Source organism: Ursus maritimus, unplaced genomic scaffold (assembly GCF_017311325.1).
Source record: "Ursus maritimus isolate PB19 unplaced genomic scaffold, ASM1731132v1 scaffold_9, whole genome shotgun sequence".
In the NCBI taxonomy this organism is placed as follows: Eukaryota; Metazoa; Chordata; class Mammalia; order Carnivora; family Ursidae; genus Ursus; species Ursus maritimus.
The window spans coordinates 15,924,816-15,941,651 of record NW_024427107.1 but is presented as its reverse complement, the minus strand read 5'-3'; the positions used below and the strand labels follow the sequence as shown (position 1 = coordinate 15,941,651).

The 16,836-nt window shown below is 38.6% G+C and overlaps 1 protein-coding gene across 1 annotated transcript in view; it reads right to left on the bottom strand.

Moving 5' to 3' along the window:
- The window catches only part of LOC103677514, a 168,546-nt gene extending 152,651 nt beyond the window's left edge, over positions 1 to 15,895 (bottom strand). Inside the window, exons 1-2 of the mRNA XM_040626049.1 lie at positions 15,375 to 15,895; positions 11,551 to 11,646 (exon numbers count right to left, since the gene is read on the bottom strand). Coding sequence (XP_040481983.1) covers positions 11,551 to 11,646; positions 15,375 to 15,805 — 527 coding nt within the window. The 5' untranslated portion in view covers positions 15,806 to 15,895. The remainder of the gene's footprint in view (positions 1 to 11,550; positions 11,647 to 15,374) is intronic.
- Between the last annotated feature and the right edge of the window lie 941 nt (positions 15,896 to 16,836).

The following is a 16,836-nucleotide window of genomic DNA, read 5'->3' as shown; positions in this document are numbered from 1 at the left end:
CTGAGGTAGTTTAAGGAATCAAGAACAGTTTCCCTAAGTAAACAATGCTTACTTTCAATTCAGAAGGAGAATTAGAATTTAGCTAGTCCATGAAGGGGTGGATGTCAGATTGCAACAGGGAGAAAGATTATGAATAAAGGCTTAAAGAGAACCAGGATCATTAAAGGAACCAAATGTGAGTCAGTATTAGAGTGCTGTGGGTGCTAGTGAGGAAAGATAAGCTAGGGTTTAGTTGCTGAGGACCATGAAGGTGAAGGATTTTGGGTTTTATCCAAAAAACAGTGTTATGACACTGTAGTGATTTAAAATATTATAGTGACATAATTAGATTTGCTCTAAAAAGATCGCTATGATTGGGGTGCCTGGCTCAGCTGGTTAAGTGTTGGACTCTTGGTTTCAACTCATGTCATGATCTCATGGGTCATGGGATCGAGCCCCACATTGGGCTCCCCACTCAGTGGGGAGTCTGCTTGATGATTCTCTCCTGCTGCCCCTCCCCCCACTCATGTGCGTTCTCTCTCTCAAATAAACAAATAAATCTTTTTTAAAAATCGCTATGATTTCAGTATGGAGAATGGATGAATGAATGGGGTGAGAGCAAATCTGAGGACATCAGTTTGGAGGTTATTGCAGGAGTCCAGGCAAGACTGGATGATGTCATCTTGTGATGGCCATAGAGATGGAAGAGACATATTTAAGATGTGTTTTAAGATAGAATATACATGACTTAGAAGCAGGGCTGATGGGTTTTGGGCACAAGTAACTAAATGGATCCTGGTGACCTAGGAAAAGGAGTGGATGTGGTGGCTATGATTAAGAGTTGTTTAGACACGCTAAATTCCAGATGCTTGTGAAACAACCATGTGGGCTGTTTAACAGGCAGTGTAACATGTGGCTATCAGAGAAGTCTGGAGATACATATTAAGGAACTATTACATAGATCTGGTTTTTAAAGCTTACCTATTTAGAGGTTTTGTTTTGTTTTGTTTTCAATTAAGGTACAGTTGATATTTAACATTATATTAGTTTCAGGCATACAACATAATGATTCAATATTTGTATATCACAAATGATCATAACAAGGATCAAAATGATGACAATAGTCCAGTTAACAATGATTACCATACATAGTTACAAAAAATTATTTTCCTTGTGATGAGAACTTCTAAGACCCACTCTCTTAGCAACTTTCGAAAATGCAATAAAGTATTACTAACTATAATCACCATGCTATACATTATATCTCCATGTCTTACCTATTTTACAACTTGGAGTTTGTACCTTTTGACACCCTTCATCTATTTCACCCATCTCTCACCCATGCCTCTGCAACCACCAATCTGTTCCCACCAATCTGTTTTCTGTATCTATGAACTGGGTTTTATTTTCATTTTATTTTTTAGATTAGTGAGATCATACTGTATCTTCTCTCTCTGACTCATTTCACTTAGCATAATGCCCTGAAGGTCCATCCATGTTGCCACGAATGACAAGATTTCATTCTTTTTTATGGCTGAATAATCATATATATATATATATTACTAAATTCCAGACACACACACACACACACACACACACACACACGTAACACATTTCTTTATCCATTCATCCATTGATGGACACGTAAGTTGTTTTTATATATTGGCTATTGTAAATAAGACTGTAATGAACATGGAGGTGCATGTCTTTTCAAATTAGTGTTTTCATTTTCTTCAAATAAATGCCCAGAAGTGGAATTGCTGAATCATATGGTAGATTCATTCATTCATTCATTCATTCATTCATTCATTCTTGAGGAACCTCTATACTGTTTTTCACAGTGGCTACACCAGTTTATATTCCCACCAACAACACACAGAGAGGTTCCCTTTTCTCCACTCCTTGCAAATACTTGTCTGTTTGATAATAGCCATTCTAACAGGTGTGAGGTATTATCTCCTTGTGGTTTTGATTTACATTTCCCTGATGATTAGTGAAGTTGAATATCTCATCATGTACCTGTTGGCCATCTGTATGTCTTCTTTGAAAAAATGTTTATTCAGATCTTTTGCCCATTTTTAAATTGGATTGTTTGTTTGTTTTGCTATTGAACTGTATGTGTTCTTTATATACTTCGAAATTAACTCCTTATCAGATTTGCAAATATTTTCCCCATTCAGTTAGTAGGTTGCCTTTTCATTTTGTTGATGGTTTCCTTTGCTGTGCAGAATCTTTTTAATTTGATGTAGCCCCACTTATTTATTTTTGCTTTGATTGCTTTTGGTGTCAGATCCAAGAAATCTTTGCCAAGACTGATGTCAAGGAGTTTACCACCTATGTTTTCTTCTAGAAGTTTTATGGTTTCAGGTATTGCATTCAAGTCTTTAATTTTTGTGTATGGTGTAAGATAATGGTGCAGTTTCATTCTTTTACATGTGGCTATCCAGGTTTCCCAATATTTATTGAAGAAACTATCCATTCCCCATTCTGTATTCTTGGTTCCTTTATCATAAATTGATTGGTCATATATGTGTGGGCTCATTTCTGAACTTTATTCTGTTCTGTTGATCTATGAACCTGTTTTTATGCTAATACCATACTGCTTTTTTAAAAGAATAAGGTAAAATTTTTTACTTATAGAATATTTTTAAGAAATGGATTGTGGTGGGTGTCAAATCACTGTGACATTTAAATTCCACTGGATACATTTTAAAGTGATAGAACAGTTTCATTTTTAAAGTTATATATTTACAATATATACCTACAATTACCTTTTTGTAACTACTTAAGTTTATAATACAAAATCTTGATTCTCACCATAAAAATTCCTTACAAATATCAAATCATTATGTTGTACACCTGGAAAATAATATTATATATAAATTATATCTCATAATAAAGCTCTTAGGGAGCTATGTAATCAAAATGTTTGCTTTGGCAATGTGTGACCTTTGTGTTTCCATACAAATTTTAGGGTTCTTTGTTCTATTATGTGAAAGATGCCATTGAAATTTTGATAGAGGTTGCATTGAATCTGTAAATTTATTTGGGCACTATGGATATTTTAACAATATTAATTCTCGCAATCCATGAGCATGGAACATATTTCCCATTTATTTACATCTTCCTATATTTCTTTTGTTAATGTCTTATAATTATCAGTGTACCGGCCTTTTACCTACTTAGTTAAATTTATTCCCAAGTATCTGATTGTTTTTTATGCAATTTAAATAGGATTTGTTTTCTTAATTTCTTTTTCTGATAGTTCATTATTAGTGTATAGAAATGCAACAGATTTTTGTACATTGATTTTCAATCTTGCAGCTTCACTGAAATTCACTTATCAGTTCTAATAGTTTTTTTGGTGTAGTCTTTTGGGTTATCTATGTACAATATCATATCATCTGCCCACAGTGAAATGTTTGCTTCTCTGTTTCCAAATTGGATGACTTTTATTTCTTTTTCTTGCCTAATTGCTCTGGTTAGGATTTCCAATACTATATTGAATCCTTGCTTTATTCCTGATTTTAGAGGAAAAACTTTCAACTTTTCACCATTGAGTATGATGTTACCTGTAGGCTTGTCATATATGGCCTTTATTACTTTGAGGTACATTCCCTCTATACCCACTTTGTTAGACTTTTTCTCATAAATGAATGTTGAATTTTGTCAAATGCTTTTTTGACATTTATTAAGATGATTATAATTTTGTATCCTTGATTCTGTCAATTTGGTTTATCACATTGATTTGCAGATGTTGAACCATCTTTGCATCCGTGAAATAAATTTTGACTTGATCATGGTGTATGATCCCTTTGATGTATTGATGAATTCAGTGTGTTAACATTTTGTTGATTAACAGAAATGTTAATCATGAGAGTGGCCTGTCATTTTCTTTTCTTGTGGCACCCTTGTCTGGTTTTGGTATCAGGGTAATGCTGGCCTCATAAATTGAATTTGAAAGTGTTCCTTCCTCTTGTATTTTTACAAGAGTTTGAGAAGGATTGGTATTAATTCTTTTTTGAATGTTTGATAGACTTCACCAGTGAAGCCATCTGGTCTTAGACTTCTGTTTGTTGAGAGAATTTTGATTACTGATTCAATCACCTTACCAATAATAACTCTGTTCAGATGTTCTATTTCTTCCTGATTCAGACTTGGTAGGTGTATGTTTCTAGGAATTTATCCATTTCTTCTAGATTGTCAAATTTGTTGGTGTATAATTGTTCATAGTAATTTCATATGATCCTCTGTATTTCTGTGGCATCAGTTGTAATGTCTCCTCTTTCATTTCTTTGTGAGTCATCCTGAAGGCTTGTCAATCTTGTTTATCTTTTCAAAGAACCAGCTTTTAGTTTAATTGATCTTTTCTATTATCTTTTAGTCTTTATTTCATTTTTTTCTGTCTTTTTTTGTTGTTGTTATTTCCTTTCTTCTACTAACTTTGGGCTTAATTTGTTCTTCTTTTCTTGTTCCTTGAGGCATAAAGTTAGGTTGTTAATATCTGGGATTTTTCTTGATTCCTTATATAGGCAATTTCACTATGAACTTCCCTCTTAAAACTGCTATTGTTGCATCCCATAATTTTTAGTATATTGCATTTCTATTTGCATTTGTCTCAAGGTATTTCTTTTTATTTCTCTTTTGACTTCTTCTTTGACCCACTGATTATTTAGTGACATGTTTAATCTCAATATATTTGTAAATTTTCCTCTTTTCTTCTTATAATTGATTTCTAGATTCATACCATTGTTGTTGTAAAATATACTTGGTATGATGTTCATCTTCTTTTTAAATTTATTAAGACTTATTTTGTGGCCCAACATATGATTTACCCTGGAAAATATTTCATGTGCACTTGAAAAGAATGTGTATTCTTTTGCTTTTGGATGGAATGTTCTGTATTTATCTGTTAAGTCCATCTGGTCCAATGTGCCAATTTAGGCTAATGTTTCCTTGATTTTCAGTTTGGATGATCTATATCCATTGATGTAATTGGATTTAATTGAAATTAAAGTCCCTACTATTATTGTATTGCTATTTATTCCTTTATGTCTATTAATATTTACTTTATATATTTAAGTGCCCCTTGTTGGGTGGCTAAATATTTACAAATGTTAATCCTCTTGTTGGACTGACCCCTTTATCATTATGTAATGTCCTTCTCGGGCACTTAGTACAGTCTTTGTTTTAAAGTCTATTTTGTGTGATATAAGAATAGCTAACCCAGCTTTCTTTTGGTTTCCATTTGCAAGGAATATATTTTCACTTCTTCACTTTCAGTCTCTGTGTATCCCTATACCTGAAGCGAGTCTTTTGTAGGCAACACACAGGTGGATTATTTTTCTTTTATCCATTCAGTCACTCTATGACTTTTGATTGGACAATTTGGTTCATTTAGACTTAAAGCAATTATTGATAGGGGTCTACATATTGTTATTTTGTCAATTGTTTTCTGGCTGTTCCTCTAGTCCTCTCTTCTCCTCCTGAACTTCTCCTTTGTGGTTTCATGACTTTCTTTAGCAGTATGCTTAGATTCCTTTCTCTCTGTTTAGAGTTTGTAGGAGGACAGAGTAACATGTGGGATCAAGCCCTTTGACATGGAAATCAAGCAAAGGAATAACTGATGAAGGAGACTAAGAAGCAGCCAGAGGTAAGAGAACCCTCAGGACTGCGCAGGTGCGGAGAAGAAAGTATTTCATGAGACTGAAGGAACTGCTGAGAAGGCAAGTAAGATACTGACTAAAAAATTAATAGTGAATCCAGCATCATGGACTTGGGTTTTTGGAGATCACTAGTTACATTTCAGAATTCTATCTCAGAATTCTATCTCTGAAAAATTCTATCCTTCAGATTTTGGTCAGCTGGGTCTAGGGCTCCTAGGCTGCTGCTTCATGAATTAAGAAAGATTACATTACATGTCATTACATGTGACATGTGGGTGACAAAATGATACTACTTTGTGTTATTGTGCTACTAGTATCTTACAGAAATTTTAGCATAATTGTTCTTTTTTTCTCCTTTAAAAGCCTTCATTTTCTAAGGCTCTGTCTCAAGTTCCAAAGGAAGTGAGAGGAGAGGTAAAGACATAGGAAAAAGGAATGACTACTAATCCCAAAAGTATCCCTTCTCTCTCCTATAGACTCTACCCTCTGAACAAGTTTGTGTATATCATGTGGCCCAAAATCTCTTCCAAGTGGACAGGTGGCAAGACCACTCCTTTTTTTCTTTTTCTTTTGTCCTCCAGACTGATAAATCCTTGCAGTAAACACAATGAAGCTGTCAAGATGAGGCCCCTGCTAGACACAATTGAGATGTTTTCTTTGTAAAACAGATATCTTACTGAGCCTTAAGAGAGACAACTGTTATTTATTTCTGTTATCTTGGCATGAGACTCTTGTAAAGTCTGAAAATCTTCTACTGCACATTATTTTTTTAGAAAAACAAAACAAAATTCAGTAAGATCAGTCCCAATATCTATCCCTGTGGACTGCACTGTTCTTTCTACTTCTCAGAAATAACCAACTAAGTCTACCCCTTGCTCCCTCTCTGTTAGTTCTGTATTCATGGTGTTTTCCTCAAATTAAAGCTTCAGTGTTGTGCAAATATCTACCCAAGATTTAGAAATATTTTTTAGAAAAGGAACTAAATTGTAAGGGAGATTGATCCAGAAGAAACTAAATTGTAAGGGAGATTGATCCAGAAGAGATCTACAGATGCATTATATATAGTGAGGTAAACCTATACAGTAGAAAAAGTACTACTGATATTCAGATGAATAAATGAGTATTCATCTGCTTCCACAATCTGGCTCTTGAACTTGGTCAAGCTTATGGAAATATTGCATAGATAAAAGGTATATGAAGTTATTCAGCTTGGTGATCAGCTCATAGTGGGTACTCGATAAATATTAATTTCATTTTATTTCTTAATATTAGTTTTCTAATTTTCATTCATTTAATAAATATTTATTGAGAATCTATAAAGTGTCACATACTCTGCCAAGCATTATGTGTACACTGGTGAAATACAGACAGACACAGTGCTTGTTGTCAGGGAGTTTCCAGGTATGTGTGTAAAATGAAGATAATATTCATCTCACTAGAAGGTCAAATGATCACATGAGATAATGTTTCAAAATGCCTTACTGACTCAAAAGACCTATGCTGGTTCATTTTCAGACTTCTAATTACAAAATAATTATGTTCTGATTCCTAATACAGAAATACAGAGAAAAGTAGGAAGGTAGAATTCTAATATATACCTCAACTTCTGTGTGAGCATTAGAAAGTTCCTTAAAGCATTATACTATGTTTGCTTGGCATGAGGGTTGTATCAATGCAAGAGGGCTGTGTTTTGCTGAGACTGTCAGTGAAAACCTAGATAAGGAATAGATTTTTAGATTGCTGGGGTAATGTAGAAGCGAAGGCAAATAGACATGGGGAAAGAGAAAGGATTTGGGGGTCATGCAATACCCACAGGTGGGAGGAGGAAACTCTGAAAACCAGTCCTTGTACTTTTCTAGACCAAGAATCTAGCCTGAGGGACAAGTGAAGAAAAGACATAGTATGACTATAAATGGGATTCTCTGAGGCATTTATAAATGTAGAAGGGATACATGTTGATATTTGTCAATTCACATATACCCTGATTGAACAATCATTGTCATTAGAGCATCTTTATGGATGGGAGAGAGAGGATACTGTTCTTCTCTAATTTCCCTAACATCTACTTACATTCTTGAAAGAGAAAATGATTAAATTCACTTAATTTTTTTTAAAATTGGTGTTGTTGAAGATGATGACTATATTTTGAAAATGATACATGCTCATTGTTCAGAAGAAAGTTTTTTGATAGCTTCTAGACACAGGAGACTCCAGCAGCTTGCTCAAATAAAAGATGTGAGTTGAATTGTTTTGCATTAGAAAGGCAGGAGGTTATTTGATATTTGAAGAGGAAAATTCTGGAGGGAAAGTAGAACTAGAGAGGGTCGACCTGTCTGGGAGAAGAGAAAGATGTTTCCTATTGCAATGTGGTCTGAGAAGGCTGGGGACATAAAATGTTGAGAATTTTGTGTGTGTGGAATTTGGTATGCTGTACAACATGACATCTCACAATTTTGCAGCAAAGACTTTACTGCCTGCTGTGTTTGGTTTCTTACAGAAACAAGTGAAGGTACAGAGTTCAGCCTTCTGGTTACTATTTGCCATAGGGTCAAAACAGATTCCACACATGCAGCCATAGATGTTAGGAAGCTCTTGGCTGATGCTGGCTTATGTGTGTATATACCCGTTTAAGTTGTATTTCAACCCTGGTAAGCAAACAATTAGACTGCTTTTCAGAATTATTACAAATCAATTAATTTCTTCTTGTAGTAGTGTACGGTTTGCTCATAAATCAGAATATTCAAAACTTCCAGTATATGCATAATTGCTATTATTAACTGCTTTTATAAATATAAAAATAAGGCAATCTTGGTGGAAAAAATGTCAGACTTCAGAGAAGAAAGGGAAAAGGAATGGATCAACCATGGAAATGCTCATGATCAGAAAACTGGAGGAGGAAATAAGAAAAAAGGTTCAGAATACCTTGCAGGAATGAATTTGACCATTTCCCAGTTGAGCCTTGAATAATTAAGAGAAGGATGGGGAGAAGTTTGGAAACAGAGTGCAAACAATGAGGAATCAGAGAGGAATGGGGGATAAAATAGGAGTGGATTTTTTTCCCCCAGGTTTTAAAGAATGGGGTGTGTATGGAAGGGCCAATCATGAATCCAAGTTGCAACCAGCCTGATAAGAGGGATGGGACTCTGTGAAGGAAGGGTCACTGTGATAGACTGAGTAAATGAAATATAACTTGTAGTGTAAAAGAAAAATTGTCTGAATCTTATCTGCAGCATAAACTTTTTGCCTAATGAAAAGGAAGAGCATAGTATTCCTGAAATGTGCTTAAGTGGTTTTCTGATAAAGTTTCATGGGATTTGGACTTGGGGAAACTCACCCTTGTTGACTGTCACCCATAAGCCAAGAGCCAAGTTATCTTAAGCTGTTGTTTTCCTTTTGTAGCTAATCTAACAATGGTTAGCTAGCATTCTCTTTCTATAATGTTCCTAATCAGAGTAAATGGTTGAATTGACCTAGAGGCTTTCCTTGTTGCAATATTGTACTAAAACTTCGACTCATAAATAGTGTACAGTTTTTCTTTAAGATTAGAATCATTTAATAAACATTGTTATATCATCTCAGAAGCTGAGAGGCTAGTGTTACTATAGTTCTGCTAGTAAAAAAGAAAACAACTCCAAAATGAATGAATCCAAGAATCATCACCATCGATGTGCTATCTGCCCCTGAAATATTTTTTTTTTTTAAGATTTTATTTTTAAGTAATCTCTTCAACCAATGTGGGGCTCAAACTCACAACCCTGAGATCAAGAGTCGCATGTTCTACCAACTGGCCAGTCAGGTGCCCCTGCCCCTGATATATTTCTGTGGCACCACAGTAGACACCGTGTATTTAGTGGGCACTGTGTTGTGTTGCTCAGATTCTTTGTCAGAATGGGAGGACCTGTGCTCCCAGCTTCTGGGAGTTCACCAGCTGCTTTCAGAAACTATCTTCAGTTAAAGAGAACTCCCTTGTCTAAGGTCACCTTCCTCACCATCCTGAGGGCAGTCCACAAGCAATGGCTTGTTGCTATTGTGCTCTAAAGATCTAAATCTTCACCCTTTTTTTGGGACAAATTCTGAAGGGCCATCTGAGTTCTAGATATCCTTAGGGGCTGGGTCTTGTTGAAACTGCATCCCAGCCCAAACTCTCCGTCTGTCTACGTGTTTGCTTCACTCTCCCACCCTGGTCCTGATTCTGAAAGTCTGCCCTAATAATAAATTCCTGCACTGGTCTCTCTCTGAGTCTGTTTCCCAGGACTTCTCCTGTAACAGGTAGAAACACCAGAACCTGGTAGGAGAGAGGTGGTGTGGTAGATTTTATTTTGGACCATGACAATTTGTTGTTTTTCTAAGAACCAGCCTGGCTTGATCCAAAAAAAAAAAAGAGAGAAAGAAAGAAAGAAAGAAAGAAAGAAAGAAAGAAAGAAAGAAAGAAAGAAAGAAAGAAAAGAAAAGTTTTTGAATCATAAAAGTTTCCTTTAGTGAACAGAGCTCTGCTGTAGCTGCGGAGTGAGGGTAGGGGGAATGGTTCTTATGTAAAGGAATGCTCAGAGAAATCCTTGTACTTTCTGTCCTCAGATATCTGGTTTCAAGGGCTAAGTGGGAAATGAAATGTTGGAAAAGCCAGTAAATGAGTCAGAGAAAGAGAGAGAATAAATCTCGAATACTGGCATAAGAAGTAGGGTCAGATCGTGAGAATGAACTAAGGTTTAACATGAATTTGTGAATTTGTAAGCCAGAGTAGTCAAAACTCAAGTGTGTATAAGTAATGCCAAGACTATTAAACAAGAAATGACAAAACTATTTAATCTATTCCTTGCCTCTTGGTGATAATCAGAGCCATCTGTTCCACCATTTTTAAAGCTGCTTCAAAATAATTACATTTCTGTCTTACCTAAAATTGTACTTTATAAAAAAGAGATTTAACTGTAACAACACTCTCTATTGTTGGGTCACTCTGCTCACTAAACAGCATTTTATTTAATAAGCATTTTGCCTGCCATGTCTATATGTGTAAGCTGAGTGCTAGGTTAATACTATAAACTGGCTTTTTGGGAGAAGGGAAAACTAAAGAGGAAATAAGTACCATTGTTTAAATTGTAAAGAAAGCCAGAATAAGAGGAAGTAATTGTAATTTAAGATATTTGTAGTCAGGTTCAGGGCTGGTATTTAAGATGCCTCACTACTTACAATGTGACAAGTGAACAATAACTTTCAGGCTTATAGCAGTCTCAAGTCTCAGTATATACCATTACTGCTATCTCAGCCACAATCACAATAGCCACCTTAAGGAAAAAAGAAAGTGGCACGTTTTATATTTTAATTAGGTGGAAGTAGCATATCAACAAGTTAACCCCTCAGCCAGGCTGAATTTGTCTGATTAACTCATTTCTACTTAAACATTATGTCAGTGGAGCAGAAGGTGCTCAAGTGTGAAAAGGGAGAAGCTCCAGGCATTTCCACGGTCATATATTTACTCCTCACAACTTAATCCTCATAAACCTATAGGGAAGGTAGTCTTGTATCATTTTACAGACGGGCAAACTGAGATTAGCCTCAGAGCTAGACAAGGGCTGCCATAGGCCAAGGTACAAAGTAGAGGCCCATTTGTCACCACGGAGTACATTGGTTATGGGCAGCTCAAGGCAAAAACAGGATCCATAAAAACAGAGGTAAGAACGACTGTACAGATATGGTAAAGGGTTAGTGAAAGAAAACTCTAAGGAAGGCAAGATGATACAGTGACCGGACCGGCAACTTCACAGTGGAATGAAGGAGCAAACTAATCACAGGTGCCCTGAAACTCTGTGAGTTTTGTCTTTCTGTTACGGAAAAGGAAAGAATACCTACATCCGAGATTGGTTTTGAAGATTAGATGGGACAATGCATGTAAAACATGAAACAGTACCTGGCACTTGGCAGGTCCTCGCAATCCGTGTTCTTTTCTTCTTTCCTTTTCTTTCCTTCCTCTGCTTCACAATTTTGCCCAGAGGCGGTCTTAATTCTATAGAAGGGGACGGGAAAACAAAGTCAACACAGAGCTCATGAAGAAGAGGGAAAAGATAACCACAGTCATTATTTAGTTATAGATATGGCTTAAAACCCAATCTACATTTTATGTCAAAAGTTGATAGGATCTTTCAGGTTTGAGTAATTAAATCTGATTTTAGGAACTTCCTGATATTGGGGGGGAAAACGTGCGGAGTCCACTTTGACATTTTCACAAGGGTACTTTCAAATGTTTCCCAACATCTGAAGCCAGAGCGTAATCTCTTTCTCCAGCATGTTATTTGCCTCCCAGGAATTCACAAAATTAAAGCCATATGAGTGCATGTGCTTATAATCTCCCCATTGTCACTCCACAATCTCATATGGACTGGCCTCTTTTTGTTCTCCTCTCTGATGTCAATCCTTTTTGTTCTCTTAGTCCCAGCTCTTTGAAGGAAGGGTCATCGCATTCATTTTTATAGCTCCAGCAGGCCAAGTATAGTGCCATGGACAACATTTGCACTTAACAAAATGTTGCTGAATAAGTAGGTGGATTTGGAGGTCTCAACCCAGTGTATTAGTATTATCAAAGGCAGAGCAGGAGAATTAGGACATACATGTTGAAAAGTAGAGGGATATATCAGAATTCAAGTTCTGGTGACTTTCAAAGGAGCTCTTTAAAGTAAAAAGAGAAGGCCACAAAAGAAATTGGGCCAGAATTTGAGATTAGATTAGAAAGAGAACAGAGAAAGAGGGTGGCATCTCTGACCACCTGGCAGATCAGGGTCACCTGGGGAGGTGACAGAAACTTTGGCGGATGACCCATCATCTGAATTGTCATGGCTCTTACTTTAGAGACTCAAATGTATCACTCTCTCCCTGTACCTCTCTGATTTCACTTCTGTTTTTGCTTGTATTTCTCTCTCTCCATTTGTTTGACAATCAGTATTTTCTGGAGAAAGATGACTAGGCCAGATGTTATCTATATTGAACATACTTCCACATCTGCACACCTCAAAGACTAAGGGCCACCTCATGACTCTTTTACATCTGTTAATCCTGGTCGAATTAGTACAGCCAAGGTACACAAGACACCAACATGGGTAACCAATGTTGAAGGAACAATTTGTGGCTTGTTTCTGAAGGGGACTGCTGAGCAGCCAGAATTTTATAGTTGCCTCTCCTGTAAGCTTTATGAAACACTGTGTTGGAATTAAGCTGGAATTGCCAGATTTAGCAATAAAAATATAGGATCCCTAGTTAAATTTGAATTTCATATAAACAACAGATACTAAATGTAGTATTTGGGATATATATGTTAAGATGGCTGCTTAGGTTCCAGGCATAGTGTCTACAAAGCAGTGGAAAAGGGAAGGAGGGAAGCAAAATTGTCTGGTCATTCCTGTTAAGGGCACTTTTCTGAATGAATACCTTAAACTTAGCTTACTGGTGAGATTTTGGTCACATGGTCACATGGTCACACCTAACTACAAGGAAGGCTGAGAAAGCAGTCTTTGTAGTGGATAGTCACATGTTTAGTTAAAAATCAAGGACTGTTACTGAGAAGCAAGGGGGAAGTAGGTACAGAGGAGCAACTAGTCATCTCTGTCAGAAAAGTGATGGGAATAAATGCATGTTTCAGAGGTAAAATAAACTGAACTAGATTGAATATAATGATGCTGATGCTGGGTTATGAAAACAAATAATGAAAAATGTCTTTCAATTTTATTTCAACTAGGTCAGTTTACAGAATGGAGGTCCCTTTTAAAATAAATGGAAAATATAAGAGAAACATACATTCAAAATTTGTTAAGTGCACACCGTTAAGTGTTCGAAGTAAAATACTATACAGGTACTATAGGACTATGACACAGTTGCTAACCAAATCTGGTAGGTGACAGTGTGGTAATCCTTCTTCCACTTTCCTAAGACAGTGTGATTGACTTCGGGTGCTTGCTATTTTTGTTACGAAATAAAATGTTTAGCACAGTGCCTGGTACATAATAAATGTTCAACAGATTGATTAATGCTTAATATTTTTTACTTATATTTTCAAACAGAAGAGTCATCCAGGAGATCAAATGGAAAAGAAAAGAAAAAGTTGAGGATGCTTGTGAAAATTAGTGAGAGGGGCTTTTCTGCAGTGGTTATAGAAATGCACAGCATGGATATCATCCTGTAAGCTGGCTCTGCTGGCCAGGCAGTGATGGGAACCAATTTGTTTTCCCTTCAAGGAGACAGAGTAGCTGTTGGCTCACTGTATCCTTCTGGATTTCCTGGAAATTTGAATTTACAACAGAAGGAAGGAGGGGCAGTGGAAAGACCATGGAATAAAAGTCAAAGATGAAGATACTCACAAGCATTGGCATTCTAATGCTAGCCCAGCCATTTACAGCTTTAGTGCCAAGGACAGCAATGCAGTTGTAATTCAGTTAGGAAGCATTAAGAGCCAGGTACATGCAAAGTACTTCTAACTATGTTATCTCAACTCCGGGGTAGGGATTCAGGGGTAAGGGGCTAGAGAGTGGGTGCAGACAAGGCTGTCTGAGAGATGGTTTCCACCTTCTACAGCAGGAAATACAGACTTAGATAGAAATAACTCAGATATGGTAGAAAAATGTGATGAGGTGAAAAGTTGAGACAGTGTTAAAAGCATGGAGGAGAAGAGCTTCATCACAAAGAAGTTAGGGATAATTTCTAGAAGAAAGTGGGATTTGAGTAGGGCCTTGAGAGGTAGGTAGAATTTTAGTCTTTAGGGGAGAAAGGAAAACTTTCAGGCAGAGCGAGTATCATAAAGGTGTGAAAGGGCAGACTGTGAGGGACACCGTGGCTCGAGATTTAGTGTATATGGAACTGTACTAGCTGTGGGAGTTACACAATGGAGACAAATCGTGGAGGGCTTCTCATTGCAGGTCAAAGATTTATGACTTCGTCACAAAGGCATCATCATTCAGAGTTTTGAATAGGGTAAAAGCAGAATAGGTCTGCGTTGTAGAGATGTGCAATGGGGAGGATGGGCTGGAAAGTTCAAAGGTCTGAGATCCATCAATAAGCTGTTATAATAGTCCAGAGAACCGTGGAAATAAAATCTTACAGAAAGTAGAAAACACAGTGGTCTTGGAGCAATCTGGCAAGAATGGTTATTAGTTACTTATCAACTGAGCAACGAGGGTAAATTACTTAACCGGAGTATCATCATATGTTCTCTAAAATACTGCTAAAAATTACATCGCAAGTTGGTGTAGAGAGTAAATAAACATGTGTGAAGTCCCTGGTGAAAAGGCCTTACTCCAGCAAAGATATTTTAAAAGTTTCTCCCTTATCCTAAGAACCACCTGTGGGGCTTGTACCACTTCTATTTCGGCCCTTCGCGTTGTTCTGCAATAGACTGGTCTTTCTTCTCTCTTCCTGGACTGTGTGCCTCACGGCCCCAGTCTCCATTCCCCGCCTCGCGCGGACAAGGCTTCGCACACAGAAGGCTCTCGACCACACACAGTAGGCTCTCGACAAAAGCGTGTGAGCAAACAGAATATGCAGGGCTAAAGAGGCGGCCCCAGACCAGGCCGGAGGCAGCGCACATCACAGGTATCTGCCGCTCGCCGGGTTCTCTGTTCTCAGGGTCGTGCCTAAGAGATCAGCGGTGCCACTGAGCAGCGGACACAGTCCCAACGCTGTTCAGGGAGCAGGCTGGGTCCCTCCTCCTGAGGGGCGCGGGCTAGGGGATGAGGAACCCGAGCGACTCACTTCCAAAACTGAACAGAAATCTCCCTTCTCCAGGCCTTCAGAGGTTCGTCATCAGGAAATCCTAACCCCTTCCCCCTCTTCTTGGCCCTCCTTCCGGCCCCTAGGAACCCGGGCGCCGTTTTCCAGAAGCCGCCTGGCCGGAGGCGGTCGCGGAGCGGGGCGGTGCGCGTGGGTGGGGGCTGGGCCGGGCCGGGGGAGGGGAGTGCGAGAACTTTGAGACTCAGCCTCGGGGGCCCGCGGTGACATTCCTGGCAACGCCGCGAGCAGGCCCGCCTCTGGCGCCCGGACCGGGGGAGAGCCGCCGAGAGACGCCGCGGGAAGCAGTAGTGTCGCCACCACGAGAGAGACCCCGGGCTGTCCGCTGCGGCCGCGCGGGAACCAGACGGCGGAAGACGTGTCCGCGGGCATGGGCCTTTTCTCGCTGGAGCCATTGCTGCAGCAGCTACGCAGCTTCCCGGGCCTGGCCCTCGCCGCGGCCCTGCTGCTCGTGGTCCTGTGCCTGCGCGCCGGGCGCACCAGGTAAGCGCCCCGGCGGCCTCACCGCGCGGCAGGGCGGCTCGGGCCACGCATGCGCCCTGGGCCCCGCGGACCGTGCGCGACCCGGACGGCCGAGGGAAGTACACCCCCCCACCCCCGTGATTTCAAGTGCGGTTAGCCAGAACTTGCTGCGGGGCAGCGGCGTCTTGGGGGACTGTGTGCAATGACAAAGGCTTCTTCTGCCTTTTCCCCATACATACGCATACATATTAAAGCGTTGGGACCGAATTCGATTTGCTGCTCCAGCATAGGTTGTATGTAATAAGCCCTGGGTTTGCATTATTCATTATGCATCACGCATGGCTTCCAAACAGACACGTTTTGGTGCCGAGTTACAATGAGTTGATGCTTTATGGCCTAGAATTCGTAGAGCATTTCGAGGGGAATTTTCTTACATTTCCTTCAGTTAAAAGTGAAATGTTTTCAGGAGAATGGCAGTTTATGGTATGAACAATAACTCTGGGTGCTTCTCTGTGCCTCAGTTTACTTCACTGTACCTCATGTGGAAAAACGCAATTATAATACCTCATGGGAGTTTGGTGACTACTAAATGAGTTTATAGTGTATATTTTGTGCATTTACTGTATTATTTTTATTAGAACAAAACCAATAACAGCACAACACTAGAAGTGTCACTTCTTTATCTGATTTGAAATGTGGAAGTAGAAACAGATATTCCAAATAGAAGCATTCACTCGAAATCACTATATTTTCTGTTTGCGATTGGATCTGTTTGCGTAGGTACACACACACACACACACACACACACACACGTGTGTGAGAGAGAGAGAGAGAGAGAGAGAGAGAGATACAGGTTGTTTCTCAATAGTTTTTGGAAAATGGCACCATTGTACCGCATTCAAATACCTGCAGACATTTCTAGAATGTGCATGGATGAATACTCTAGAAAGGAGTTTTTGCTTTT